Here is a 17,864-nt window from a genome sequence, read left to right as displayed (position 1 = left end):
AAATAAATCCCACGCACCTTTAAATAAACTATCCAAACAATGTTTTGTATCTCAGATTTACTCCTTCGGAAATTAAGATAATCGCCTTATCGTAAAATAGGAGTGATTGGAACGGGAGGGATAAGCTTTACTGCTCCGATGCGTCTTTAAAATCCTCGAAGCAAGCTTCCCAGGTACACAGAACGCTTCTTCGGACTTATCTAATTTAAATAAATTTAAATAAATTCAACGGATGTTGCATGGGTAGAGTGCCATTTACCTTTACATAGATCGCTTCCTTCATTCCCTTTTAAACTTTCCCATTGCTGCAGTCTTCGGGGATATGTTTGTCGGAAAAGACAACAGTTATAACGCCTGTTGCTTTGGAGCATCATCTAAAGGCATTCGCGCCAAGCTCACGAGCTGGAGTTTGCTGCCCTCCATAGTCTAAAAGAGTGAATTGAACGTTGCCCTGTGGAATGGAGACAGCGACACCTTGTGGGTCAATAACAGCAGCGCACACATTGTAGAACGTATCTGCCTGTACAGTAACACCCATTGGACGGTATAGGACTTACTCATAAGAACCAACTTCTAGGGGCCGAGGTCACTTCGCCCCCTCCCAAAAAAATATTTGAGGGGGCCAGCCCCTCACCCCAATTGATGAGCATTCCCGTTCAAATGGTGTGTGCGCGCCCCCAATATTTTATTCAAGTTAGCACCCCTGGACCTAGTTCTGAGTAAGCATATATATGATTGCGCTATGCATCTTTCCTTTCACCTATCACTCGCTCTCTGTTCCTAGAAAATGTAACTTGAAAAAAGCGACATTGCACATACTTTTGTTAAGAAAGAAAGAAAGAAAGAAACCAATAGAGAGCAACATCTGAACTTTAAAGGCTGGAAGCGAGCATTATTCATCCTTGACAAATGTATTTCCAAGTAAACGTGCGTGAACGGGATCAAGCTATAAATTCAAAGTAAACAAATAATTACCCTAAAGTACCCAGTTTATTTTTCCCAGTAGTGATGTATGGAAGTGAGAGCTGGACCATAAAGAAGGCTGATCGCCGAAGAATTGATGCTTTTGAATTATGGTGCTGGAGGAGACTCTTGAGAGTCCCATGGACTGCAAGAAGGTCAAACCTATCCATTCTTAAGGAAATCAGCCCTGAGTGCTCACTGGAAGGACAGATCCTGAAGCTGAGGCTCCAATACTTTGGCCACCTCATGAGAAGAGAAGACTCCCTGGAAAAGACCCTGATGTTGGGAAAGATGGAGGGCACAAGGAGAAGGGGACGGCAGAGGACGAGATGGTTGGATAGTGTTCTCGAAGCTACGAACATGAGTTTGACCAGACTGCGGAGGCAGTGGAAGACAGGAGTGCCTGGCGTGCTCTGGTCCATGGGGTCACGAAGAGTCGGACACGACTAAATGACTAAACAACAACAACAACAACAACAACCCAGTTTATTGAAAATTCTATAGGGGTAACCCTACTTAGTCTGTTGGAAAGAACATTAGTGAGTAATAAAGGAAGGGGTTTTTTTGCTTTGGCTTCAGGAGCATTGTTTTCACCTCTATGCACTTTTTAATCGACTAAAATCTATTTAACTGCAAATTTCTCATCCTTTATTGACTGCAGTACCTAGATGCCATTGCTGGACCTTTTAAAGTTTCTTTCATTTTCTCCGGGCGGTAGTAAATGAAACATCCAGACTCTGCAGCTTGCAACGCACCCTTTGCGCTTGCCGAACTGCGCGCAGGTAAGCGTGCAGCGGTCGCCGGAGGAGCTGCGAACTACGGTGCCTTCTTCCTCGCTCAGTCCTGTCCCTTCTGGGCTGCCGTAGTCCGTGTCAGCACGTGGAGCGAACAGCAGCTGGAGGAGGAGCGACAATGTAACTGGCTGGGCTGACTCGGCCAGCTCCGGGGCAGGCATGGAGGTCGCGCAGCAAATGGGCAGCCCCGGTAATGAAGGGGACGCTGGTCTTTACGAAGTGGGGCAAGGACCTTCCTGGCAAAGCGCATGCTTTGCACGCAGAATGCCAATCCTTGGCACCTCCGATGTGCAAAAGGTGGCCGATTTGGGCATCAGCTGCTGAGGCAGCCCCGAAACAGAATCCAAGTCGTGCCGGTTAAGGAGCATTCTGATCCCTTGTTCCTATGTGGCAAGTGGGGTGCATGGGGCAGAACTGGAGCTCTGGTAGTTGGTTCTGCCAGGACCGGCCCACCTATGAGGCCAAGGGAGCATAGCTGTCAACCCCCCCCCCCCTTTTTAAGGGAAATTCCCTTATTCCGAATAGGATTCCTCGCAAGAAAAGGGAAAAATTGACAGCTATTCAAGGGAGGCAACTGCCTCAGGCGGCAGGATCCACAGGGGTGGCAAATACCAATGTCGATCTTTCTCTCCCCCCTGCCCCCCATTCTTGATAATAGCTCTTCACTCACTCCTCCTTCCCTGGCGGGGGGCGGGCACCAGTTTGCCGTCCGCCTTGGGTGCCAAAATGTCTTGGGCCAGTCCTGAGTTCTACTATGAAGGGAGGTGAGCCAGGAAACTAGGCCCTGCGGTTCAGGGATGCATTCAGTCCCTCCACCTCAATATCTGGCTGTCCAACATGCTGCCTTATTCTGTAAACACCTGGCTCACTAGCCAACTAGCTCCCGCTTTGTTTGCCTCCTACTTGGGAAACTAAGCCAGGAAGAAGGCTTGCTCTTACCTCTGCTCTAGGTGCAGGTGGTCTACTCGTGCTAAACTGGGGGTTGGGGCACTTGTGTGCCTTTTCAATCACAAATAAATCAACCACAGAGGTGCTGAGGGAAGGGAGGAAGCTGGGTGCAGGTTTCTGTGCAATCTGCATAGGAACATATCAAACTGCCTTATACCGGATCAGACCATTGGTCCGTCTAGGTCTGTACTGTCTACACTGACTGGCAGCAGCTCTCCAGGGAACATTCCCAACCCTACCTGGGGCCTTCTGCATGCAAAGCAGATGCTCTTCCCACTGAGCCCATTCCCCACCATCTAGACTGATATAGATTCTGAAGGGGCCTTGGAAACTGTTAAAAAAAGAATGCTTCTAATTTATTAAATATATAAAGAATAAATAAATACTTGATTAAGGCTGCAATCCAAACCCCACTTTCTCGGAACTGAGCCCCAGGGAATTCAAGAGGACTTGCTTCTAAGTAGAAATGGTTGTTCTTGCACTATAAGGTATACCTAGAGTAAAGGTAAAGGGACCCCTGACCATTAGGTCCAGTTATGACTGACTCTGGGGTTGCGGTGCTCATCTCACTTTATTGGCTGAGGGAGCTGGCTTACAGCTTCCAGGTCATGTGGCCAGCATGACTAAGCCGCTTCTGGCGAACCAGAGCAGTGCACGGAAACGCCGTTTACCTTCCCACCGGAGCGGTACCTATTTATCTACTTGCACTTTGACGTGCTTTCGAACTGCAAGGTTAGCAGGAGCAGGGACCGAGCAATGGGAGCTCACCCTGTTGCGGGGATTCGAACTGCCCACCTTCTGATCGGCAACTCCTAGGCTCTGTGGTTTAACCCACAGCGCCACCCGCGTCCCTCATACCTAGACCTGTTGAAATCAGTGGACTTCTCAAGGGTCTGCTCTAGCATTGGATTTTGTCCAGGCTTATGTGGAAAATGCCAGTGTGAATCCATCCTGACTCTTACGTTCTCTTCTTTATTGCAAGGAGTTTCCAAGTGGGACATCCGCCATAAAATTTGGGACTACATGGAAGCAAATAACTTGGCTGATTTCCCAAGACCTGTCCATCACCGGATTCCCAATTTCAAGGTATGATAGCATGTCCTCCAGGTGAAAATTAAAACACACAACATCTATTGGAACACATTCCTGCTTATTCCTACAGAGGAAGGCTGTCAATGGTTGGGACAGGTTTTGACGAAATACTGACAGTGAGTTTATTGAGTAAGAAGGCATCCGGTATCACCTGCAAATTTCATTTGGCTTCTGCATGCGGCCCTTGAGGCCTTTTGGGGTGGTCCTTTGCAACATTTGATGCCCCTCCCACAGCCCTTGTGATGCCTTCCTAAAGCCAGGTAAGTGAGGCAGTAGGCTTTGGGAGGCATGAGGGCTCTGACAGGGTCCTAGAGTCCTCCCTCCTGCTTCCCAAAGCCTATTTAGTGCTTTTTCCAGCTTTGGGAAGAAGGTGGAAAGTCTCCAGGACCCTGCCAGACCCATGCATCTCCTTCCCAAAGCCTAGACCAGGGGTCAGCAACCTTTTTCAGCCGTTGGCTGGTCCACCGTCCCTCAGACCTTGTGGTCGGCCAGACTAAATTTGGAAAAAAGTATGAACAAATTCCTATGCCCCACAAATAACCCAGAGATGCATTTTAAATAAAAGCACACATTCTACTCATGTAAAAACACTAGGCAGGCCCCACAAATAACCGAGAGATGCATTTTAAATAAAAGGACACATTCCACTCATGTAAAAACAAGCTGATTCGCAGACTGTCTGCGGGCCAGATTTAGAAGGCGATTGGGCCGCATCCGGCTCCCGGACCTTAGGTTGCCTACCCCTGGCCTAGAGCCTTTCTTATTCAGCTTTGGGAAGACAGCGTGAGGATTGTGGGGGTCATCAAATTTTGGCCTTGCTCCCCCTACCCTACTGTGTGACAAGGCAGTGTGCAGCCCGCGGGTTCTGTGTCAAAGTAATCTTGCGGTCCACTTGGGATGAGAAGTTGGACCGCCTTGTTCTAAGGGCTATAGCTCAGTGATCAGAACATCTACTTTGCATGCAGGAAGTCTCAGGTTCAGTCCCCAGCATGCAGGGCTGAAACCCTGGAGAGCCACTGTAGACCAGTCTTTTTCAACCTTGAGTCGACAGGTGTTGCACTACAACTCCCATCATCCCTGACCACTGGTCCAGCTAGCTAGGGAAGATGGGAGTTGTAGTCCGACAACATCTGGGGACCCAAGGTTGCGAAAGGCTGCTGTCGACAATACGGATCTAGATCGACTGACTTGGTAGAAAGCAGCTTCTCATGATCCTAAGGGCTAAGCCTCTTCCACATGTCGCTTCTTACGAGAGATATCTTACCAAAACAGGATGCACCACGTGCTTCCGCAAGGCTTCCTGATTTGCAGGAGTTCCAAAGTGCCAGGACTGTTAAAGTCAACCCTGATGCCCCCCAGAAGAATGCCCGCTTTTTAGCTCTGGAAGTGAGTATGCTGCTTTCCCCACTTTCTCCCTGGCGCAGGGATCTTTCGAGATGAGCAGCTCCGTCCAAGCATGGGATGTCTTTGATAAAGCCAGGGAGGTCAAGGTGGATCCTGACAAACCTCTGGAGGGAATCCGGCTGGCTGCGCTGCAGGTAACCAGACCTTTGCTCTGAGGGGCAATTTCGTAGGCTTATTTTTGTGTGAACACCCTCCTGTCTCCTCTTCTCCCAGGCCAGGAAAGCTCTCTTGGTGCCAACCCCACGCCTGCGGACGGGGCTGTTCAACAGGATCATCCCTCCCCCTGGAGCAACCAAAGAGATGCTAAGAAAATGTGCCACCTCTCAAGTAAGAACGGCAGGGAGGAGGAAGCAAGAACAGGGTATTTTTGGTTAATTGATTTCTACTGTGCTTCAAAAAGACTGATGAGCATCAATGGGACTAGCTTAAAGGCGGTTGAAAAGTGATTAAGTTTGCTAGATGTTTCTATTTCCTCGCTTTCTTGATTTTTTTGTATTGGTATGTTCAGACTGCAAAGCATTTCTACCATTCCAGGCCAAATCAACAGCATCCCTTATAAGGAATGGCTTGTTGCTGTCTTGTAGGTCGTAAAGTGGGGTTTTGGCGCCCTCCAGCGTTGGAATGCCAAAAGCACGCAGGCGTTGTGGGATATATTTTCCAGAGGAGTGCCTGTGTTAATCTGTTGCAGAAAAACAAACAAACACAGGATCTTGTTGCAATGCCTTTTAAAGAGCCACAGATTTATCCCATGGCATAAGCTTTCGTGGGCTAAAATCCACTTTGTCAGGTGCATGAAGTGTGTTTAACCACACGGGACTAGGACCTGGGAGACCAGGATTCAGTTCCCCAACCGGCCATGAAGCTCACTGGGTGGCCTTGAGGCAGTCACTGTCTCTCAGCCTTAGCTACCTCACAGGGTTGTTGTGAGGATAAGATAGGGAGGGACAGAACCACGTACACCACCTTGTGCTCCTTGGAGTAAAAGGTGGGATATAAATATAGTCAAAATATTATTAATAACTAAAGCGTTACTTAGTTAAAGGTAAAGGGACCCCTGACCATTAGGTCCAGTTGTGACGACTCTGGGGTTGCGGTGCTCATCTCGCTTTATTGGCCAAGGGAGCCAGTGTACAGCTTCTGGGTCATGTGGCCAGCATGACTAAGCTGCTTCTGGTGAACCAGAGCAGCACATGGAAACGCTGTTTACCTTCCCGCTGGAGCAGTACCTATTTATCTACTTGCACTTTGATGGGCTCTTGAACTGCTAGGTTGGCAGGAGCAGGGACTGAGCAACAGGTCACCCCGTCATGGGGATTCGAACTGCCGACCTTCTGATCTGCAAGTTCTAGGCTCTGTGCTTTAACCCACAGCGCCACCCGCATTACTTAGTAAGTAGTTAGTTAATAGATTCACATACGTGTACATATATACATACATATATTGCTGTATATTCATATAGGCAGTGCTGTCAAATGGAAATAAATGTAAAAAATGCAGTCTCTGATTATGGTCACATTCACACTATACATTTTAACAGTCTTGGAGAATCCTGGGAACTGTAGCTTGTTGAGGGTGTGGGAACTATAGCTCTGTGAGGTCACCACTCTGTGAGGCCAGCACAAACGATAGTTCCCAAGGTTCCCCGTGACTGTTAAAATGGCAGGATAGTGCTTTAAACATACAATGCAGATGTGAACAATTCCACTTTAAGTTTAAATGTAAGCAAGATGACCACCCACCGTGGCAGAAACTGATAGTAACACAACTCCAGTGGAACAGGAATCCATGATCGCAATGGCAGTTGCAGGTGACAGAACTGAACTGCCTGATTAAGTTGTCCTTCGGAAGCCTTGTGCTGGAGACCTCCTTTGGCCTCCTTTGAAGCTCCTTTCTTCGAGAATGAGCACGTTCAGGTCAGCGGCAGAACGGAAAACCTGGCATTTCTGAAATTGGGTTTAGGATGGGATTTCCTCCAAGCTGACGTTCCCAATTGCTTGAGAATCCCAGAAGAACAACTTGGCTGGCTTCCAAGAAGAGAGCAGGACCGGCTGTGCTGGATAGAGGAGGCTTCTGTTCTCTCTCAATAGACTGTTGTTTGGTGGTTGGCGGGGGGGGGAGGTTTGCAAGGGGGAGGGAGAAGGGAGCAATTCAGGCTGACGGTGAGCAACCACTCTTCTCTTCCTCCTCTCTTTCTTTTCTTTTTCAGGGTGTTCGGGATTACAGCGTACCTGTCGGACTAGACGCAAAGGTCCACGTGGACCTGGTTGTGGTAGGATCTGTGGCTGTTTCTGAGAAAGGTACTTGGCAGAAAACCATGTGGCTGGGAACTTCAGCCAGAGGGAAGCTGCTGAAGCAAATTCCAGATAGCTAAGCCCGGGCAGATTATCTAAATGGAATAGAACCTCCATGTTTAGTGGCAGTATATGCTCCACTGAGTATCAGTTGGTGGGTGGGAAGATAGTGAGGGAGGGCTGTTGCCTTACTGCCCTGCTTATGAGCTTCCTGGAAGTGTCCAGTTGGGAAGATGGACAAGGTGGGCCACACCACTGATATGATCCAGCAAGGCTCTTCTTATGTTCATATTAGTCATTATACTTGAGATCAGAGCCCCATATACCAAGGCAGTATACCCCCAAGTTGGATAGCAACATAGGAAGCAGCTTCATATCAAGAATGGTCCATCTAACTCAGTCTTGTCTACATGGACTGGCAGCAGCTCTGCAGGGTTACAGACAGAGGACATTCCCAGACCTTCCTGGTGATGCCGGGGATTGAACATGTGGGGTCTTTTGCATGCAAAGGTGGGTCACGGGTCTGAAAAGACCACAGTGTAAGATCGTGGTCTTTGAGCAGTTGTGACTGGTGCCCATTGGGAGCTGTAGAGCCGAAGGCAGGGAGGTTGACAGCAGGTGGTGCCAGAGCCAATAGCAGGAAGAGCCCACTAATTCTAGTTTTGTCCCATCCTCTTTCTGCCTGCTGGGTTGTACAAGGGCAATACGGAGACTTAACAAACGGGGAAGCTGACAGGCCACAGCACTCCCAGAAAGGTTGTAAGAAGGCAGGCAGGTAGGGACTGGCTGAGGGCAGGCCAAGGTTGCTAGAACAGTGCCCCATTCACCCTGACAAGACCAGCCTACATTGTCTTTGAGTTGTGGTTTACAACAAGGAATGTCTACCAACCACAAAAGGAGGACCAAACAAAATACATAAATATTCCTTCCAGTTGCACACAAAAGCTCATACCAATAACAAACTTAGTTGGTCTCTAAGGTGCTACTGGAAGGAATTTTTATTTATTTTGTTTGTTTCGACTACAGCAGACCAACACAGCTACCTACCTGTAACACAAAAGGAGGAGTAAGATACAAGGTGGTCACATTTGGGAGCCAGTGGAGCACCAGTATCTTGGCTAGATGCAAGCCTACTTTTGTGTAGTGTCAAAGTTTTAATTCTGAATGAAAGTCAGCAGCTGAATTTTTACTATAATGTAAGGACGCTAGAAGAGCTCCCTGGATCAGGTCAGTGGCCCATCTAATCCATCGTCCTGGTTCTCACAATGGCCAATCAGGTGCCTCAGTTGGAAAGCCTGCAAGCAGGGCCCAAGCACAAGAGCACTCTGCCTTCCTGCATTTTCCAGGAACTGGTGTTTGGAAGCATTGCAGCCTCTCGCTATGGAGGGCAGAGTGTAACCATCATGGCTAGCAGCCATTGATCACGTATCCTGCATGAATTTGTTCAGTCCTCTTTTATAGCCATCCTAGCTAGCTCCTGTGAGAGTTTGTTGAACTATACAGACCTCATTATAAATAAAAAAGGCAATTAGTTTTCCAGGTTGGGCCCACATTCTGCATTGGTTCTGTTCAGGCTATTCAATTCCAATTCCCTCACCCTTCCTCCCAATTTTCCATTCCCCCTGCAATAGTCCATGCCTACTGAATATGCTTGGTTCTCATTGGGCTCCAATGGCGAAATTTTGCCCTCTCAGGGTCCCCCCCAACACACACTAGCTGTTTTCTTGCACTTTTCCAAACCTAGTTATCTCCAGCTTGCTGAGACTTTCCTCCTGAGGGTTAGTCATGCTGTTTTGGTTAGGTAAGCTGCAGTGGAGGCTTGTCAATAAGAGCAAATGGGATACTGCCCAACCAACCTCAGTCTCCCCTCAGTCAGCCCCCAGTCCAGGGGGTGGCTTCCTCCTCCTCAGTCTCAGTGTTGCCCTTGTAGAACTCAGAAGGGAGGAGGATGGGGACAAAACTGGAATTAGTTGAGTCCACCTCTCATTGGCTCTGGGCCTGCCTATCATTGGTTCTGGCTCCACCTACTATTGCTCTGCCCTACCAATCCGGGTGGCATCAGTCACCACATTTGTACAGCTAAGTTTATGACTAGAGCAGAGAGTGTGTAATGATTTTCCAGGACTATAGGTGGCAGACTTCCTCTTAGAAAAGGTACTTCTCTCTCTGACTCTAGCAAAGATAAATCCTGCAGAGGTGGCTTTAGAGGTGGCCACACTGGGTTTTGTGCTGCAGGGGGTGCCATAACAATGCTGTAGAACGGTGCAGGAGAGTCGGGCAGTGCTGAATTTTAGCATCGCATGGGACACCGCTGAAATTTGAGAGCCCAAGGTCTGCCATGGAATCCCTCTTCTAACACTGGCTGCATCATCTAGAAACAAAGCAAGTGTGTTGGCTTTTCTTCAGAAGAATCCTTGTAGATTTAGCTGAAGGGTGAATGAAATAATAAACAAAAGCTCCTATGATGAGCCAACCTAACAGATTTAGTTAGTCCGGTAACTATGGAACTCGCTGCCACAGGAGACAGTGATGGCCACCAACTTGGACAGATTTAAAAGAGGATTGGATAAATTCAGAGGAGAAGGCTACCAATAGCTACTAGCCAAAATGGCTATGTTCTGCCTCCTTGGGCATAGGCTTCTGAACACCAGTTGCTGGAAACCACAGGATGGGAGAGTTCTCAGGTCCTTCTTGTAGGCTTCCCAATAGAGGCATCTGGTAAGTCTCTATTGGCCTAATCCAGCAGGCAATTCCTGCTTATATACAGGTATATAAACAATGCATCCGTGTGGTTGTTTCTTCTTGTGTCTCTCACTTTCTCACTACAGGCTTCCGAATCGGGAAAGGGGAAGGCTTTGCAGACCTGGAGTATGCAATGATGGTCTCCATGGGAGCTGTAAGAGAGGACACAGTAGTTGTCACAGCCGTTCATGACTGCCAGGTAACAACAGCTGCATGGAACTGGGGTGACTCGCTACCTGGCAGGGTGAGGCTTCCTGGGCACTGGGCAAGAGCTGAGCTAGGAAACAAATTTGGCTATTTCTGTGTGATATGCAAAGTAAGAACTTTGCAGAATTAAACTCTGCCCCTTCAGATCGTGGTCAGGGGCAACGAGACAAGCGAAGCACCAAATATTGCCCTCCCCAGAAGCCTGCTGATTTCCCAAATTCAATAATCTCTTTGTAAAGGAAAAATATTTGGACGCAAGATCAACTATGGAAGCAAAAACTAGAGGAGATCATGAGCCTCTTTCATGAGGCAGGCAATGGATTTAAATTTCAGTTGAGCCATTTGCTCTGACTGCAGTATTTCTTCTGTTCTCTGGATGGAACTCACTTCTGCAGGAGGCAATGATGATCACCAACTAGAATGGCTTTGAAAGAGGATTAGACAAATTCATGGTAGATAAGCGATTAATGGCTGCTAGAGCTGTGATGAATATGCTTTGCCTCCACAGTCAGAGGCTTCTGAATTCCAGTTGCTGGAAAATGGCAGGAGGGGAAAGCGCTCTTGTGCTAGTCCTGTTTGAGAGTTTCCTGTAGGCATCTGTTTGGCCACTGTGAGAACAAGATGCTGAGCTAGATGGGCCATTGGCCTGATCCAGCAGGCTCTCCTTGCCTTCTTTATGGTGCTAAAGGGCTCTGCATTTGAAAGCCATCTATGGACTGGTGATATTTTTCCTCCTCCTTAATATAGGTGGTTGACATACCAGAAGATCTGCTGGGCAACCATGACCTAACTGTGGATTACATCCTTACCCCAACTAGAATAATCAAGACAGGGTGCAACCACCCCAAGCCACAAGGGATCCTCTGGCACAAGGTAGGTGGCCTGTTCTGCAACCAGCAGTTTGCTGGGCTGCTAGAGAGGCAATTCAAATGTCTTGCAGAATTTGCATTAGATGTGCTATAAATGAATAGGTTGTTGGTGACAACAACTAACTATCAGCATCACAGTCTGAGGCGTAGGGCTAGTGGGTTAGATGCAATGGTCATCCTATGCAGATTAGACCCATTCAAATGAATGGGCCTAAATTGGTCACATCTTCTGATTTCATTGGTTCTGCTCTGAAAAGGAAAAACACTGGGTACGGTCTATTATTTGATTCAATTTGGTAGCAGAAGGCTGGACTAGAGGAAGCAAAGATAGCCCTATGTGTGGGGGTGGGCAGGGGGAAGTGTGACTTTCCATATTTAAGAGGGGCTGTTATTTTTACCACCCACCGAGAATAAAGCTAGTATGTGGACAGACGTATGGGTCTGTTGTTGTTTTATAAAGTATATCAATGTGTGGTTTTTTAAAATTGATTTGATGTTTGCATTTATACAAAATTTGAGACGAAAAATAAATAGGAGGAAGAAGCACGATATTAGAAGACCAATAACAGAACGACAAATAATTCAACCAGAGACAGTGAACGGTTTATCGATTCATACAATCATACGAATATACAAAAAAATTGCATCAGAATAATAATTATTATCCTGATATAAATATAATACTTATAAATACATTAATGTAGGTGGGGAAGTTGCCTGAGTAATTCTGTTAAAATTTTAAGTTATTGCTATTTATTTATACTAGTTGTTTATAATTTGAAGTTTGGGAAGAATCATTATCATACCATCTCATAACCGAAAAAGCGTTGCAGCTAATCCTCCATCGCACCCCCACCCTGTTTGCCATTCCAGAGTTTTTTAAACATTGTACATTCTTGTCTGAATCTGTTTGTTTTCATTGTTAAATACTGCCAGGATGTCTAGGAATAGAGAGCAGCTCAGGAATATTGGAGGCAGAGTAGGGTGGGGACAAGAAACATCTCAATTTGAATCTTCAGGCTGATTGGCTCAGGTGTGTTGCTGTGGTGCCCATTGGCTCTGGTGGGGTGGAAGGCAGGGAAACCAACAGTAGGTGGAGCCAATGGCGGGCACCACTGCCCCCTGATTAGTTGTAAGTAAGAAGGCAGGCTTGAAGCTGGTGGGTCAGAGCCCCATTCAGCCTAATGAACCAGCCTCCACTGTTGTGTTCATTGCTTCATAACAAAAGCACCGAGGGATGGGGAGGGGAGCCTGCAGATTTCTTGTTTGTTTAAAAGTATCTCCGCCTGCCATTACTGCTGCATAGCCCTGCAAGTGGTTTGTTGCAGAACCAAAAATGGTTGCAGCAAAAGTAACACATCAGAAAGCAATCAGACCAAAGATCTAGCCCAGCATCCTGTTCTCACGGTAGTCGGACAAATGCCTGCGAGAAACCCACAAGCAGGATTCAAGCACAAGAGCTCTCTCCCCAGTTTTGTACTCCAGGACCTGGTATTCAGCAGTACAAGGCCTCTGACAGTGGACACACAGCATAGCCATTATGACTAGCAGCCATTGATAGCCTTCTGCTGCACAAAGTTGTCCAATCCTCTTTGAAAGTCATCCAGATTGGTGGCCATCGCTGCTTCCTGTGGGAGTGAGTTCCATAGTTTAACTATGCACTATGTGAAGAAGTATTTAAATTTATTTCCCTTGAATCTTCCAACATTTGCCCGAATCTTCCAATCCAAATGCAAGAGCAGCCTCCCCTCCTGAGGTTTCCATCAACTGCACCCAGAAGCTTTCTTGAGAGAGCGATGAAAACTTCTCTCTTAGCCCCATTCTCCACAAAATGTAAAAATTATTTCTCTTTTTGTTTGCGGTGGGGATTTTTGTGGGGTGGGTGGGTGGGGAATATCTATTCCTTCTCCTTATGTCTTTGCTCTCCTATGGCGGCTGTTGTGGTGGACTCCCCCCCCCCACAACAACTCCAAATTTAGTTGGCCAGAAATGCAGCAGTTGCTGAGCTAAAGAGGAAGATTACAACCCAAATCTGCCTTTGCGAACAGATGGCAGGACGAAAGGAAGCACAACCTTTGTCCCAAGGTAGATCACAGGCTTTAATCTCTCTCTCTCTCCCCTAGATAACAGAGTTTTTGATATACAGTCTTCCCTGCAGACCAATCCTGTCTGCAGGAGTGTGAAAAGCAACACAAGAGATGAAAGAGTTCCTGGGTGGTGGGAGGGAGGGCGGCCTTTGCTAGAGCTAGGCAGATCTTGCTTGCGATTAGAAGTGGGGGAGCCAGAGATGGCTGAGGAAGTTATTTATGGAGGTTGCATCCTGACACTAGATATGGCAGCCATCAAAGCAACAGGGAGAACTCCTAACATTAGAAGTCGTGGACATCAAATGAAGCTGGTCGCTGGAAGATTCAGGACAGATAAAAGGACTTCTTATTTTTAATCTTTGTTGGAAGCCGCCCAGAGTGGCTGGGGAAACCCAACCAGATGGGCGGGGTACAAATAAATTATTATTATTATTATTATTATTATTATTATTATTATTATTATTATTGCAGCGTATAGCTGAACTTTGGAACTTGTTCCCACAGGAAGCAGTGGTGGCCACCAACCTGGCTGGCTTTAAAAGAGGACTGGACAAATTCATGGAGGATCAGGCTAGTGTTGGCTACTAGCCCTGACGTCAGTACTCTGCTTCCACAGTCAGAGGCAGCAGTGCCTCCGAATTCCAGATGCTGGAAACCACAGGAGGGGAGAGTGCTCTTGTGCTCGGGTCCTGCTTGTCAGTTTCCCACAGGCATCTGGTTGGCCACTGTGAGAACAGGATGCTGTACTAGATGGGCCATTGACCTGATCCAACAGACTCTTCTTATGAAAATTAGACTTATTCTGCTCTCTTTGTATATATTTTGCTTGGTTTCTCATCATTGCTTCTGCTAATCCTGGGAATGGTTGAAGGTATGGCTGCTTGGACCGAACATAGTGGCAGGCAGAGGACACCCCCCCACCCCTGCCTGAAGTTAGGAGTTGTCTTCAAGAGAGAGCAGGGAGGCAAATGATTCCCATGTCTTGAACAAGGATCCCACCCTCCTCTTTTGCTGTTATGACTTAGCTAAATAAAGACTCCAAATACATAGAGAGAGGAGTTGGATTTGACTCAAGAGGCATTTATTTGCATTGGGTCCAGGAGTGATCAGTGATGTGAAAGTGGGTCTGGAGGGAGAACAACTCTCTTTGGACCATTTAGCAGAGTGTTTGTGCATTCCGCAAGGAAATTTGACGAAAACCAACAGGAGGTTCTAAATCGGGGCTCCAGGAGAAACAGAGCAAATAAAAAGCACTGTTCCAAGCCAGTTTGGTGTGCTTTGCATATGACATCACCAAATACTCTCCAAAGGGCAGTTTGCACAGCTGAAAATGCTTTCCCTGGAATCGGCAGAGATGCTATTCAAGCACTGACATTGTCCAGCAATTGGCTGGAAGCTTCTTTTTTTTCATGCCACTAATAATTTGCCTGGGAGCGCTGCTTTTATTAGTCAAAAGCCAGAGTTGTATAGTGGTTAGAGCAGGGGAAGCCAACATGGTACTCCCCGAAAGTTGCTGGACTCAAATCACCCATCAGCTCCCAGGCAGCAAATCCAACAGTGAGGGGATGATGGGAGCTGTAGTTCAACAACGGCTGGAGGGCCACAGGTTTGGGAAGGTGGCGTGTTGGGCTAGAAGTGAAATGCCCTGGGTTCAAGTTCCCACTCAGCCATGAAATTCACTGGGCGACCTTGGGTGCTTCTCAAGCTAACCCTACCTCATAGGGTTGTTGTGAGGGGTTTTTTAAGGGTGTTGTGTATCTACCACCTTGAGTTTCTTTGGAGAAAAGGCCAGGTATAATTAAATGAAAGGTGTTTTTGTACTGTTTACGTTTTAAACTGCACATTTATCTCTTGCTATTTTAATCAGAGTTTCTCAAGCAAAAGGGGGGGAGATGGGTTCTTCTCTCTGAAAGAGCTTACAATCTAATTCATAACTAAGGTGAAGGGTGAAGAGAAACTGTATAATTTTTTTCCAGGTAATGGAGTTGTAAGTGCTATTGTCCAGATTAGATCAGAGCCAGAATGAAAGGTCTCTGAGCGTACCAAAGGAAAAACAGGGTATAAGTGTTATTAACGTGAACAGTGCTCTCCTCCTGCCCCCCATCACAGCTCTAGCCACCTAGAATGGGGGAGCCAATGGGGAAAGTTGTGGAGGAAGGATCCAGCACAGCACTGGATCATGCCTGGCAAGTCTGTCAGGACAATGTGCTGTAATATAAATAGCCAACATTGGTGAAATGGGTAGTATTTCTCAGCAGCAGCTTAGTCTTCACAGATGCTAGGTGTGCTTTGTGTATCTCTTACGTCATCCGATGCTACTGGCAGAACTGTGTGATTGCCTGGTCTTGCGTTTTGAAGTTTGGGTTCAATTTAAGGAGCAGGGGAACTAACTCTTCTCCATGCTTTAGATCAGTCACGAAATGCTGGGGAAGATCCCGGTCCTCAAGAACCTTCGCCACAGAGAGAAACAAGAAGGCAAGGATGTTGCCCTCAAGGACGAACAGCGAGATGTTCCAGCTGCTGACAAGCCAGTGAGAGTTGCCAAGAAGAGCAGACCTGAAAGAAGCAGTTTCCAGGATCAGGCCAGCCTGTCCCAAGCAAGTCCAGAAGGTGGGGCGTCACCAGACAGCTCTCCCCTCCCTGATGCACCTGTCGCTGTGTATGTGGGCAGCATTCCTCAAGGGACCAGAGTGGGAGAGTTAAAGGATGCCCTGAGACAGTGCCACGCAACCCCTGCAAGACTGACATGGCAAGGAGCACAACACCGGGCGTTTCTCAGTTACGGTGATAAAGCCACAGCTGATGCTGCTGTTGTGGCTCTACAGGGCTTAAGCCTCCATGGTAGTCCACTGAGAGTAGAACTTGCCAGGAGCCAGCTGAGCAAAACAGGAAGCAGGCCCAGGTGAAGCTGAATGGACAAGCAGGTGCAGATCTGGGTACAACAATGGAGTACAGCGTGCTTGAAGGGTTTTCAGAATTGGGTGATCTTATCGATCCTGGAGGAAACTTCTTTGGACAGGGACCCTGAGTCTTCACAAAAATAACTGGTATTTTAATGAATGCTGAGGCTTTAGAACAGATTTTTTTAGCTACTCCAGATGTTGGACTCCAACTCTCATCAGTCCCAGTTAGCATAGCCACCACTCAAGGATGATAGGAGCTGTAGTCTAGCAAATCTGGAGGGCCATGGATTCCCCACAAGCTACTCAAAGCTACATTACCCAGAATCCTCAGCAGGGGGCAATGTCAGGGCTTGGTCTACATGGCAGAACCAATGAGTCTGCCGTCTCTACATGTTCCCTTAAGTAGAGAGCTAGCATGTCAAGAATAGTTCTAACCCAGTCCATTCCCTGTTTGCTAGCTTTATGCTGACAGGGAGGTGTTTTCTCTCAGTTTTTAAAGATGGTGGAGCATGCAAAGATGTGATACACCCCATCACCACAGTCGGAGATGGAAAAGTCCCTTCTAGCATATCACTTCTCTTGAAACCTTGTACTTCTGCTGGTATAAATCAGTTTAAACCACTTTGAATTAACCATGTAAACATACATTCTATGGAGAAACCATTTAAACCACTTTGTGCAAATCCTATTTGGCCATGGTATTGCTTGGTGAATCAAAATTATGCACACCTGCCCAGCTCTCTGCTGTTGCTCCCTTTATATCCATTTACTATTTTGCTGCATTCAGATATGAATTATAATACTTGATATTTGAGTACAACTAGGGGTGGCTTGCTACTGCATTAGAGCTCCCATCATCCCTGACTATTAGGCCATGCTGGCTGGGGCTGATGGAAGTGAGAGTCCCACAATATTTGGAGGGCCGCAGGTTCCCCATTCCCTTATGAAAGAGGGGAATGCCTCTTCTGAATAGAGTCATTCTTCCGTCTCTTCCAGGCAGCAGAGAATGCTGCTTTCGAAATGAGGGATAGGGGACCTTGTGTTGCTGGACTACAAGTCCCACCATCCCTGACCATTAGCCATGCTAGCTGGGGCTGATGGGGAACGTGGTCAGACAACCTCTGGAGAGCACCAGGTTCAGAAAGGATCCTCTGTGGGGAAGAGTTGATGTGAAGAGTACATTTAGAATGCATGTGCACAAATGCCTTTTACAGAATAAAACTAATCTCTTGGATTTCCCCTCCCTCTCTAATTGTATGTTTCTTTGTTTCCTGAAAAACTGGTGGGATTGTGGCTGAACTTTTTTTTCTAAACAGAAGCTCTTTTGCAGCCAATCTCAGGCAAAAAGTCAAAATAAGCATTGCAATGTTCTCTTTCTTTGAAAAAGAAAATACAAGAGTTGGAAATATTTTTCATAGCTCCAGGATGTACTCTTAAGTATATTTTAAGCCCATTATGATGCCCCAAGAGAGGCAGACCTTTCAGAAAGCATTAAAGAAAACCTTTTCAAGGTTGTAGAGTTGCTTTCTGGGCAAAATCCCACAGCCTGTTCTGCCTTCTCTTT

General features: G+C 47.0%; 1 protein-coding gene across 6 annotated transcripts; it reads left to right on the top strand.

Annotated features, from left to right (window-relative positions):
• Positions 1 to 1,652: 1,652 nt before the first annotated feature.
• On the top strand, positions 1,653 to 17,539 carry MTHFSD (methenyltetrahydrofolate synthetase domain containing). Of its 6 annotated transcripts, none has more exons than XM_053400072.1 (8): positions 1,654 to 1,745; positions 3,688 to 3,791; positions 5,222 to 5,335; positions 5,415 to 5,528; positions 7,408 to 7,498; positions 10,321 to 10,433; positions 11,189 to 11,314; positions 15,806 to 17,539. In XM_053400072.1, exons 1-8 carry the CDS (start codon positions 1,685 to 1,687, stop codon positions 16,301 to 16,303), a joined length of 1,221 nt encoding a protein of 406 aa, XP_053256047.1. In that variant the 5' UTR covers positions 1,654 to 1,684; the 3' UTR covers positions 16,304 to 17,539. The 6 variants fall into 6 exon arrangements, with proteins under 6 accessions (XP_053256052.1, XP_053256047.1, XP_053256048.1 ...); XM_053400073.1 differs by lacking the exon at positions 5,222 to 5,335 and adding an exon at positions 5,070 to 5,183; XM_053400075.1 differs by lacking the exons at positions 1,654 to 1,745; positions 5,222 to 5,335 and adding exons at positions 1,829 to 1,947; positions 5,070 to 5,183.
• Positions 17,540 to 17,864: the final 325 nt, after the last annotated feature.

The sequence above is a fragment of the Podarcis raffonei genome, chromosome 8 (genome assembly GCF_027172205.1).
Source record: "Podarcis raffonei isolate rPodRaf1 chromosome 8, rPodRaf1.pri, whole genome shotgun sequence".
NCBI lineage: Eukaryota > Metazoa > Chordata > Lepidosauria > Squamata > Lacertidae > Podarcis > Podarcis raffonei.
This window is presented reverse-complemented; position numbering and strand designations above follow the sequence as displayed.

Bases quoted from the DNA above. Each gene is read 5' to 3' on its own strand.
- MTHFSD (XM_053400072.1), top strand. From the start codon at position 1,685: ATGAAACATCCAGACTCTGCAGCTTGCAACGCACCCTTTGCGCTTGCC. The intron at 3,792-5,221 runs GTATGATAGCAT...TCCCTGGCGCAG, and splicing joins ACCGGATTCCCAATTTCAAG to GGATCTTTCGAGATGAGCAG. The intron at 5,529-7,407 runs GTAAGAACGGCA...TTTCTTTTTCAG, and splicing joins GAAAATGTGCCACCTCTCAA to GGTGTTCGGGATTACAGCGT.